Source organism: Budorcas taxicolor, chromosome 13, assembly GCF_023091745.1.
Source record: "Budorcas taxicolor isolate Tak-1 chromosome 13, Takin1.1, whole genome shotgun sequence".
Classification (NCBI taxonomy): Eukaryota; Metazoa; Chordata; class Mammalia; order Artiodactyla; family Bovidae; genus Budorcas; species Budorcas taxicolor.
The window spans coordinates 64,387,478-64,399,694 of NC_068922.1; the positions used below are offsets into that span (position 1 = coordinate 64,387,478).

The window sequence follows — 12,217 nt, forward strand, 5'->3', positions numbered from 1 at the left end:
TCAAAAAAGCCTTCAATCACCACCACTCCCATTGACCTTCAGAACATAACCCATTCCCCTAGGATTTACAGTCTTGGACTATTTCCCTACTTCCCAGCACTTTCCTATGGGAAAACCCGTTGCTTCAGAGAAACAGATCTACTGGCCCAACCATATCTTGTACACCCTCGCCTTCTTGCCCAATATCCTGCCTTCTCATTCCCTTTCCCTCGTCTGAAGCTGGCCTTTCCTTCAAGGCTTAGCCAGAGTCGCCCCACCTGACCTCGATAATGGCTGTGCTGACTTCACCACCCCATCAAGTCCCCTTTAATCCCTGGAGCAGCTGCATGTATGCTTTTCGACACTTTGATTGCCTCCCAGTTATGTTTTCTCACCAAACTATAAACCTCTCCACTTCAGGGAACCGGCTTCTTTTTTCTTCTTCTTCTTCTAATCCCAAGTAGCCCAGAGCCCTACATATGTATATATAGAAAGTGTTCGATAGATACGGGTGGTTTTGGATGAAAGATGTCTGGTTGATGTCTCTCGCTCCGGGGGTGAGAGGATGAGCTTCCCCTTATTGCCACCTACTGTCTCCAGGTCTACCCCCTGAAATGCTCTTCAGGTTTATTCTCTAGTCTCTCACCCTCCCTGCCCTCCCTTCTCCACCGCCACCCTCTCAGACCCTCTTCTCCAGGGCTATTTCTTCTGCTCATTCCCTCCAACCTCACCGTTACCCCAGGGCAGCGCCTCACTCCCCTCTGCCAGGCCCAGACCCCCGCCTGCGGTGTCACCCGCGCCTCACCTCAGAACCTCTCCCCCAAGACTCAGCCTTTGGCTTCGGACCCCCAATCCCAGCTATCCTCCCCTAGAGCCGTGGCGCCGTTCTGTTTCCAGGATTATTTATTTAGCTACTTCCCCCTCCCACAGGGCTGCCCCTCGGGCCCCCTCCTCCAGTTCCATCTCTTTGGACCCTGCCTCCAGAGCTGTTCTTTTGGCCTCTGCGACCCGCACCGAAAGCCACTCCTCGGCCCTCGTCCTGAGGCTGGTCCGGAGCCCCCGGCCCCGCGGGTCCCGCCTGGGTGCTGCCCCCGCGCCCCTGGCCGCCCCCCGCCGGGGCGGGGCGCGCGGAGGCGGGGGCGCGCTGGCGGCCGAGGCGGCGGCGGCGGCGGAGACAGGCGGGCCGGGCGCGTGTCCGCGGCGCGGTGACTCGGCGGCTCCGCAGCGGCTGCAGCGGGAGGACCCGGCCGGAGCCGCCGCCGCCGCCGCCATCGCAGCCGGGCGGCCGGGCCCCGCCGCCGGGATGCCGAAGAGCCGGGGCGGCCGCGCCGCGCCGGGGCCGCCGCCGCCGCTGGGCCTGGCCCCGCGCTGCAGCCGCGGGCGGGCCCCGGGGCGGCTGCTGCTGCTGCTGCCCGCGCTCTGCTGCCTCCCGGGCGCCGCGCGGGCGGCGGCGGCGGCGGGGCCCGGGGACCGGGCGGCGCGGGCGGCCGAGGCGGAGGAGCCCTTCGCCGGGCAGGTGGGGCTGGCGCGCCGGGCCGCGCTGCGGGCTCGGGGCTTCCGGGCAGGGCGGGGGGCGGTACCGGGGCCGGGGGCGCGGAGGTGGCGCGCCGAGGGTCGACGCCTGGGGTCCGCGCTAGAGACCCAGGGCGGGGGCCGGGGAGGGCCGCGCAGGCCCGCGGGGCCCGGAGCCGCTTCAGCACCGCGGACAGGGGCAGCGGGCGGGGGCGGAGCGGGAGGGTGGGATTGTTGTGGCGGCGGTGGGGTGTGTGGCCTGCATGACTATGTGTGAGGGAAACCGTACAACGCCTGGGAGTAAATAGTAAGCGCAGCCAGTCTGTTGTGGGTTGGGAGAAGCCGAGGATGTTCGAGCTGGAGACGGGAAGATTGGGGAGGGGGGGGCGGTGGCGGGGGACCGGCGAAGGACTCGATCACTGTCTTCCTATCTGAAGGGCTGTCACGTGGAGGAGGGATAGACTTGCTCTGCGTGGCCCCGCAGGACAGAACTAGGGCCCACAGGGGCGGGGGTAAGGGTTGCAAGAAGGCAGCTTTCGCTCTATACAGGAACAAGTTTGTAACAATCGGAGCTGCTCAACCAGCTTGGGAGGCGATGAGCTGCTCATCACAGACATGTGCAAGCAAAAGCTCAGGGAGGGGATTGGATGGATGCATGCGTAATACCTGCATGGATACAAGCATAATAATAACAATCATGCCAGCTAGCGTTTACTGAGCACTCACTATGTGCCAGGCCTGGTGCTAAGTTTTATAAGAATTATCTCATTTAAGCCTCCTAACTATGAGATCATTGTAATTATTTTCATTTTACAGATGAGGATATAGACTCCAAGAACTAAGTAACTTGCCCAAGGTCACACAGCTAGTGAGTGATGGAGTTGGAATTCTAACCTAGGCAGGCTGACTCTAGTCTCCACATTTTTTTTCCCCCACATATTTAACTGTGACGTTATCCTGTGTCACACAAGTTGGGGCAGGGGCATTGGACTAGTAATTTCTTTGGTCTCTTCCAACCTATCGTAATTCTGATAAGTGAGGTGGAGACAGTAGGTTTGGGGGTGGGGTGGGGTGGGCTGTTTGTTTTTTGATGAAGAATATCAGAGTAATTTCCTCACTTATCATAAGAGATGGAGTGTGTTTGTTGAAGCAGTCTGTTCAGAAGAATCTGCCAGAACAAGGATTCTTAACTGGGCACCAGAGTCTGAAATCTTGTATAAAATTGTGTTTGCATGTGCAAATGTGTTTTTCTTGGAGAGAATCCCTAGATTTCTTTAGATTGTCAAGAGGTATATGATTCCCTCAAATCAAAATGTGTAGAAAGTCTTTAGTCTTGCTGGTAGTTTTCTTCCAAAGGCCTTATAATTGTTGTTGACTCTGAGTGAAAACTTTCCTTAGCCTGTTTGTGTTTTCAGCTTTATTGATGCATTTCATGAGTTTATACCCTATAAAAAGTAGAATTCCTTTAGTCTTCCCGGTCGCACAGGGGAAGATGGAAAGACCCCAGTCTGGGATTTAGGAGGCCTGGGCTTCTAATCCTACCATGGTTTCTGTGACCTTGGGCCATTTCCTTCCTGAGCTTTACCATCTCTAATACCAAAAGAGAGGGGCTTCCCCGGTGGCTCAGCGGTAAAGAATCTGCCTGCAACGTAGGAGACATGGCAGGAGCCAAAGGTTCGACCCCTGGGTCGGGAGAAGGAAATGGCAACCCACTCCAATATTTTTCCCTGGAAAATCCCAAGGACAGAGGAGCCTGGCGGGCTACAGTCCACGGGGCTGCAAAGAGTCAGAGACGACTTAGCAACTCAACAACAACAAAGAGATGGGGCTAAATGATTGCAACTTTGAAACCCGTTTATTCCTGTGGCATTTCAAGCATCAAGAACAAGCTCTTTGCTTGAATATGTTAGGGTCTGAAGAGAGAGTAGTGCTACCTGCTCCTTATTTTTATCAGTTTTATAAAGGCATTGATTATTCCACCTCTCTTAGCCTTAGTTTTCTCATGCTTAAGTTTCCTGCTTACAATAGACCACCTCTAGAATAGCCACACTCATTCTCTGAGTCATTTTAGTTGCCCTTTTCTAGCTATCCTTGGGTCCTAACTTTCAATAGATGTCAACCTGATCATTGTCCCCAGATATGGGACCTTCTCCTCTTATACAATAGAGAATGATTTCCTCTTTGGTTTTTAGGTCCCTTCCCACTTCTGTGCATCATTTTGTCAGCCTTCCTGACCCCAACATATTAGGACACTGCCTTTAGGAAACAATCCGCAGCAGCTCCCTGATCCCTTTCCTGGGCCAAAACTGATAGCCTGGAACACAACACCCTATCCGTGGATTATTCTTACCAGAGCACATTGTTACCTTACGTTTCCCCAGGGTGACGTTTATCTGCCATTTTGCATCCCACTCAGTACATTCCTTCAGTGCACGCGCTCTCTCTCTCTCTGTCCTTTGGCAGAGCATTCCCCCTACCTGAAAGGGCTTAATATGATCTGCAGCCCTGAAATTTTCACTTTGCTCTACTTCTTCTGGATCACTTATAAAAAATTTAAATCAGACAAGTCCTGGCATGGTCTCTTGGGGCCCCCTGCATTTTTAATCTCCCTTCATTTAGAGACGTGACCAGCTCCATCTATTTATTTATATCCACCTGTTTATTTCTTGCCTTCTATTTTCCTGTTGTTTCTTTTCTTCTACTGTTTTCTGTCTCTCTCTGAGTTCTCAGGCCTTGGTTTAAAAAAAAAATCACCCTCAATTTCACAATGACTCCATTTTCCATTTCTAATATATCATCCAAAACTTTCTGTAAGATAATTATATCCACTGCTTCTCTGAATGATTTGCACACTATTATCCTCTCACTGAATCCAAGTGGATCATGTGATTGAAACCTTATAGAAATATTGTTGCTTTTCAGCCAGCACATAACATTGCTTAGTCCTCCCTCTGTCTTTTAAGGTTTCTGGAGTCTGACTTGTCCCTACCTCCTCACTAGAAGCTGCCTTTCCCCCTGTTCAATCCATACACATCTTTACTCCAGACAAGCCCATCTCTTCTTTATCCTAAGACAATCTACCTGTGTTTCCCTGGACATTTACACATGCTGTTTACATCTGTACCTCCCCGCATCTGTCTGCCTCCTTTCTTAAAGTTCCAACTTAAGTTCTGCTCTCTAGGAAACTCTCCCTGACTTCTCTAGGCATTTTCTTCTCTTTTCTAAGAGGAGCACTTTGAGGCAGCTCCAGACAGTTTGTTATTAAAAAAAAAAAAAAAAAATGTAAGCATCATTTAGGGGAAAAAAAAGTTGTGTTCTTAGACAGGACCTTCCCCAACCAAAGCATTTTATGTTTTTATTTACTTATTTTACCCCCTCACCACCACCACCCCACTTTATGTTTTTAGATTCAGCACAGTCCCCAACTTTTGATGCTCATTGTTGGTGTTTTGTTTGTTTGCTTTTTTTTTTTAGTGTGGACCATTTTAAAAGTCTGTATTGAATTTGTTACAATTGCTTCTGTCTTATGTTTTGGTTTTTTGACAGCAAGGCGTGTGGGATCTTTGTTCCCCAGTCAGGGATGGAACCTGCACCCCGTGCACTGGAAGGTGAAGTCTTAGCCACTGGACCACCAGGGAAGTCCCTCAGTGCTCATTGTTAATTACTCAGTAAGCAACCCACGATTCTGCTCTTTATCCTTTATGCCAAAGAGTTACATGCATCTGAAATGGACACTCATGGGCCCGTGGTCTCAAGATGCCTTCTAAAATCTTAGGGATAAGACTCATTGCCTCCCTATCCTTCCTTCAGTGAAATTAGTGTTATTCCTCTTGACAGTGGTTCTATGATGATACCCTTGAGTTCTTTCACAACTTTTCAGGTAGGCTGTCATCTAGTGGTAGTGGCATACAATAGAGAGGAATTAAGAGGTGGCCATGACCTTAGAGATCACCTAGAAAGCACACAGCAGTATTTAACAGGTATTTCTTGAATTGCTGTAAAGTTGCCCAAGGTCACTAAGCCTGAAGTAGAACTTTTCCTTGGTCTCTTGACTTCCTTAGTTGAAAGCAATTTTACTATCTTTGGCTTCAATTTCATATTTTCAATCTTTTATCACCAAAAGACAAAGCCCCCCCCTCCACCCACAATTCATTCAATCTGTTTTCTCCTTTGCTTTCTTGAGTCTTTCTTTTATATTTTGCACTTTGAGTGGCCCACTGATTCTCTAAGTGGCTTCCTGTGTTTGGTTTATTTAAAACATCTCTTTCTCGTATTATTAGCTGAGTGCCCCACGAATAGATTTTTGGCCCTCCTAACTTCCAATTTAATTCTGAGGAAGGTCGCTATAGGCAGAAAGTGGTAAACCCATCACCACTGGCCACATGAGCACAGAAAGTGACTCCAGGTCCCAGGGATTAATGGATTCCTGCTCTCTAATCTGGTTTTGAGAGTCTGCTCTGGGCAGATGGAGAAAGTTCTTCAGTTTGCACCTGCAGTCAAGAAAAGTTAGAGCCCTGAGCGAGTCTAGGGGTACATATGTACGTGTGTGTGCTCAGTAATGTCCAATTCTTTGTGACCCCATGGGGTGTAGTCCACCAGGCTCCTCTGTCCATGGAATTTTCCAGGCAAGAATACAGCAGTGGGTGGCCATTTCTTCCTCCAGGGGATCTCCCTGACCCAGGGATCAAACTCATGTCTCCTGCATCTTTTCTGTATTCGCAGAATACCACCTAGCCACCTAAGTCTAGGGATGGGAAGTGCTAACAAATTCCCAAGCCAAAAATTTATTTCAATGTGATCAATACCCTCCAATATATCTTCATTCTTGTCTGAAAAAATAACTTCTCAGGGATTTCCCTGGTGGTCCAGTGACTAGGACTCCGTTCTCCCACTGCAGAGGGCACGGGTTCAATCCCTGGTTGGGGAATTAAGATCCCGCATGCCACTCAGTGCAGCCAAAAATTAAACATATAAATAGAAAGTGTCACGCTTTCCCTAAAAGCAGCTATTCAGAAAAATTTTTCACCACAAGGAAGTTCTTGCTTTTGCCTAACTTGAGTCTAATCTGCTGTATCTTTCATTCATTTTCTCTTATTATGACTGTGTTTTTTCCTGTCACTTTAACAGCCTCATATCTTACAGTACTTTGCACTTTCCAGATGCTTTCATGCATGTGGCCCCATTTGATCCTGGCAACAGCACCGTAAGGTAGACAGGGAAGATATCATCCTCATTTTATAGAGGAGCAAATGGAGACTCAGAGAGAGATGTGACTTATCCACACGTTGTCCAGGGACCCATGTGGAGCTAATAAACAATAAACCAAGGGCCAGAAACAGGGTTTTCTGTCCCAGACCTGAGTGTTTTCGCCTCTATACCAAACTGTCCTATTCTGGAATATTGTAACAACCTTTAGCCGTTCCAGTCATTGAAGGAGATAGTTTTAGAGCAAATAAAAGTAAATTATAATAGCACCATAGAGGTTAATCTTAGGAAACATCTAGCTTTATGATATGATAGAGTTTAGACTCAAACCCAGAGGAACCAATTCTTAATAAGACTGTAGCCAATGATACCTAGCACAGTGTCTGCCTGGCACATTCTAGATACTTGATAAATATTTTTAAATTGATTATATTGTCTGTGTCCCCCCCCAACATCTTTTTTTTTAATATTTGTATATGTATGGCTGCATCAGGTCTTAATTGAGGCAGGCAGGCTCAGTATTTGCTGCGTGCAGACCTAGTTGTGCTTTTGCATGTGAGATCTTAGTTCCCTCACCAGGGATCAAATCTGAGTCCCCTGCATTGGAAGGTGAATTCTTAACCACTGGAGTCCCCCAGACCAACTTCTGTTAATAGTGGTTGGAATAGTACAGATGAACCTATTTGCAGGGTAAGAATAAAAATGCAAAAATAGAGAACGGACTTGTGTCCATAGCTGGGGAAGGAGAGGGTGGAAAAGTGGAAAAAGTAGCATTGACACATATACACTACCATGTGCAGAATAAACAGCCGCTGGGAAGCAGCTGTGCAGCACAAGGAGCTCAGCGGGGTCTCTGTGATGACCTGGGAGGGTGGGAGGCTCAAGAGGGAGGGATATATATATACCTATAGCTGATTCACTTTGTTGTACAGTAAAAACTAACACAGCATTATAAAGCAATTATACCCCAGTTAAAAAAATGAATTTTAAATAAAATTATATTAAAAAAGTTGTTGGCATGCAAAAGTCAGTACCTTTTTTGAAGAAGGATGAATGTGTGCTAGAAGTTTAAACAAGGTCTGGGCAAGCACCAAAACAGCAGGAGATGTAGTTGGGGAGGTCAGGGAATCTTCTAGGAAGAAGGTTGTATCAAAGATGAAGCTTTGGGCGAGGACAAGGACAAAGAATGGTGAGTGGGGCAGTCCACGAGACGGAAAACACGAGCCAAGGCTCCACACAAGTGTGGGCATATTTAGGGAATGGTGGAGAATTGGATGTGCTTGAGGCCTTGGCTTATTGCTGTTTCCAGTAAGAATGTTTGAGAAAAGTCTGGAAAGGGAGGCTAAGAGCAGATTGTGAAACTGGCTTTTGTCCAAGGGCTGAGGGGAGTCATAAAAGGTTTCTGAGCAGAGAAGTGACCTGCTCAGAGCCTCAGCCGTGTTGAGTGGGTGGAGGCACCAAGGCCAAGTGGTGCTGGGTGCTGGCCCCTGCTGGGGCTCTTTTAGCTTTCTTAGCATAACCCAGGTCTGTGTTCCTGTTCTAGTGTGTGGATAAAAGCTGTGCACCCCAGCTCTGACCTTCCCCAGTGGAGTGATTCTGGAACAAATCCTTTGGTTTCACTGGATCTCAGGATTGATTTTGTTCAAGTTCTTCCCTGGTGTTTCTTCATCATTACTTCGTACATTCATTTAAAAAAAAAAAGTGTTTATTTATTTATCTGACTGTACTGGGTCTTAGTTGCAGCACATAGGATCTTCAGTCTTCATTGGGGCATGCAGAATCTTTAGTTGTGACATGGTAGGATTTAGTTCCCTGACCAGGGATCAAACCCTGCGTTCGGAGTGAGGAGTCTTAACCACTGGACCACCAGGGAAGTCTCATGCATTCGTTTTAAAGGGCAATTTGGAACTCGGCTTTGACGATCTATGGGATAACAGCAAAGTCATGTATACAAAAGATAGTATTTTCTCAAAGATCAGACATGTTGTTATAACAAATAAGGTAGAGAAACCAGGCAGGCACAACTTTGTTAGCAATAATAATTTTAAAACACTTCTGTACCACAAACTCACACACACACCATTCTCTGTGCTCCAAAAGCAATGGACCAGAAAGAGGTATCCTTCCCTTCATCTTCCCCTCGCCCGCCTCAGGAGAACCAGCAGCCAGCCTAGCACCTCCACCTCCTGGACCAATCGTCCCTGTAACTGCTTCTCTCCACCACCACTGCCTCCACTTTAAACTTCCATCCTGTCTTGTCTGGCTTCCAGAAACTTCCCACCTGATCAGCCTCTCTTGCCCACTTCTAATCCTTCTTCCCGTGGCAGCCAGAGTGACCTTTTAAAAATAAATCTACACAGGGGCCAGTTATATCTGAAGCAAATATGGCAAAGCCAAGATTTAAAAAAGCCAATAAGTGATTATCCAAGGATTTTTTTTTTAAAAAAAGCTATTTTTATGCCTTTCTGAATGCTTGCAATATGTAATTAAAAAAAAATTTTAAACAAAAATATCTGATATGTGACTTCCACTTTCATTTTGCTAAAAATGGTTTTTAAGGTAAAAGCCAAACTAATATTGCTATACTACAGCCAGTTCTCATCGTTCTTATTATGGAAAAATTTCAAACACATGTTGAAAGTATAACAAACAGTATCATGAAGCCCCTTGCACCCAGCACCAGGCCTCTGAGGCCCTGCATCACCAAATCCTCCCCAGCTCTCTGCTCCCTTTTATACCAGCTTCTCAGTAACCTCCCTGAGAGGTTAGGTTTCTGTGGTGGCTCAGATGGTAAAGAATCTGCCTGCAGTGCAGGAGACCTGGGTTCAATCCCTGGGTCCGGAAGATCCCCAGGAGAAGGAAAGGGTAACGCACTCCAGTGTTCTTGCCTGGGAAGTCAGGCAAGAGGAGCCTGTCAGGCTACAGCTCATGGGGTCGCAAAGAGTTGGACACAACTGAGTGACTAACAGTTTCAGTTTTCAGTAATCTCCGGCTATCCTGGCCTTCTTTCTCTTTTCCTAATACGCAGGCTTATTCCCATTCAGGAATTCAATAAGACATTCTTTTCCAGGAGTGCTCATTCTTTGACCTTCACCTTGACCTCTTTCGCTTGTATACAGGTCTCAGCTGAGATGATACATCCTCTAGGAGGTCATCATACTTATTTTTTTTAAATATAATTTTATTTACTTGACCACAGCGGGTCTTACTTGTGGCAATGAAGGATCTTTGATCTTTGTTGCTGTATCTGGGATCTTTAGTTGTGGCATGTGGGATCTAGTTCCCTGACCAGGGATTGAACCTGGGCCCCCTGCATTGGGAGCACAGAGTCTTAGCCATTGGACCACCAGGGAAGTCCCATGTCACTGGCTTTCTTTCCCAACACCTTCTCCTTTTCCCTCATTCTACTTATCACCATTGAAATGAAGCATTTCGTCTCTGCATGTCTACCTCCCGCTCCAGTAAGCTCCATGAATAAGAGTTCAGTGGGACTGACAGGCATGGAGACCACCATTTATGGTGGACTATGAAAGATACTGTAAGCAACAGATATACATGGGAACACAGAGGTGGTGGTGGTGGTTTAGTCACTAAGTCATGACTGACTCTTGGGACCCCAAGGACTATAGCCTGCCAGGCTCCTCTGACCAGGGGATTTCCCAGGCAAGAATACTTGGAGTAGGTTGACATTTCCTTCTCCAGGGGATCTTCCCCAAGCAGGGATCGAACCCAGGTCTCCTGCATTGAAGGCAGATTCTTAATCAACTGAGCTACCAAGGAAGCTCTGGAGCACAGAGGAAGTCCATTTAATCCTGGATAGTCCTCCCAGGTGAAGTGGCATTCAGGTTGCCTTTCTAAGAATACCGAATAGATCATCAGAGAGTGACTAGTATCCGTGTAGGAAGGATGTATCCTTCCTACATGGAAGGCAATGTTTGCCTTCTAGGGAGAGGCAGTGAAAAAAAAACGCAGAGAAAGGAATTTGCAGGCTGTGTTCAGGTAACGCAGGTAGGTCAGTAGCTTGAGGAGGGGGCCTGTGAGGTGGGCAGTAGGAGGGTGGGGCATACAAGTCAGAGGCTAAGGTGCACTGGCATCAGACCGTGAGGCTTGTGAGTGCTGGGCTGAGGAGCTCGGACTTTAAGACTGGTGGTGAGGAACCAGAGGATCTGCTCCATGCTCAATCTAATTAAGCTAAAGTAATAGAACCTTATATAATTACTTAGAGGTTATCTACTTCAGCTGTGTGCGTTTCAGTTGAGACACTAAGGCCTGACCACGGTCTTTGTCTACCCTCTTCCCTTGTCTAAACTCATCAATAAGTCAAGACCAAGTGGACAGAAAACATGGCGGATTTACGGGAAGGCACTGGAAAGGACTCGCTTCTCAGAGAGTGAATGAGTGCATGGCTATACTCCTGGCCTTGGAAGGAGGCCTGCCCAGAACCGGGAAACTCAGACATCCCAGGGCTGACCCAAAACCCCAAGTGTGCCACCTCCCTGGGCAGGGCAATTCTCTGGCTTGTGGTGGCCTCCTGGGAGTGGGCCAAGGACACTGCAGAGCACCAGGGAATTCCCGCTAGTGCACTTACCACCCACTCAAGAGATGGTGGCAGCCAAGAGGCAATGCTGCACCATTAAGGTGTTTGTCAAGAAGCTAAGTTGGGCGTTGTGGGCGATCCTGAGAGCGCTTTTTAGACTGGCTGTAAGTGGGGAAAAAAAACAACCCAGCGTTTGGAGGCAAACCAGAGCTGGTGTGGAGGGTGTAGCACCGCAGCAGGGATGCTCCTGGGAGGCAGGGCCATTAGGCTCTGTTTGCAGCTCCTCCACCAGCTTGCTCTGTGATTTTGGATAAGTCATTTCTCCCTCAGCTGAATTTTCCTATCCGGTAAAATAAGCATGTTAAATTAGATAATCTTTAAATTATTTATCAATGACTGCATTTTCTAGATAAACTGCATGGTTAAGCCCTCAAGTCTGAAGTTTTAAAAAATCAGTTATAACTCAGATGGGTTCTTTTCAACAGTGAGAGACTTTATTTGAGGGGGCTCCAAAATCACTGCAGATGGTGACTGCAGCCATGAAATTAAAAGAGGCTTGCTCCTTGGAAGAAAAGCTATGTCCAACCTAGACAGCATATTAAAAAGCAGAGACATTATTTTGCCAACAAAGGTTGATCTAGCCAAAGCTATGGTTTTTCCAGTAGTCATGGATGGATGTGAGAGTTGGACCATAAAGAAGGCTGAGCGCCAAAGAATTGATGCTTTTGAACTGTGGTGCTGGAAAAGACTCTTGAGAGTCCCTTGGACTGAGAGGAGATCCAATCAGTCAATCCTAAAGGAAATCAGTCCTGAATATTCATTGGAAGGACTGATGCCGAAGCTGAAACTCCAATACTTTGGCCAACTGATGCAAAGAACTGACTCATTGGGAAAGACCCTGATGTTGGGAAAGATTGAAGATGGGAGGAGAAGAGGACAACAGAGAATGAGATGGTTGGATGGCATCACCGACTCGATGGACAT

The 12,217-nt window shown here is 47.5% G+C and overlaps 1 protein-coding gene and 1 non-coding gene across 2 annotated transcripts in view; one reads left to right on the top strand and one right to left on the bottom strand.

The window, feature by feature from the left end:
* The first annotated feature begins 269 nt into the window (after positions 1 to 269).
* The window catches only part of MMP24 (matrix metallopeptidase 24), a 50,934-nt gene continuing 38,986 nt past the window's right edge, over positions 270 to 12,217 (top strand). The window contains exons 1-2 of the mRNA XM_052650448.1: positions 270 to 328; positions 937 to 1,555. Of these exons, the coding sequence (XP_052506408.1) occupies positions 270 to 328; positions 937 to 1,555 (678 nt within the window). The remainder of the gene's footprint in view (positions 329 to 936; positions 1,556 to 12,217) is intronic.
* TRNAG-CCC (transfer RNA glycine (anticodon CCC)) lies at positions 9,977 to 10,049 on the bottom strand. Its single transcript has one exon. It is a non-coding gene; the product is annotated as a tRNA-Gly (tRNA).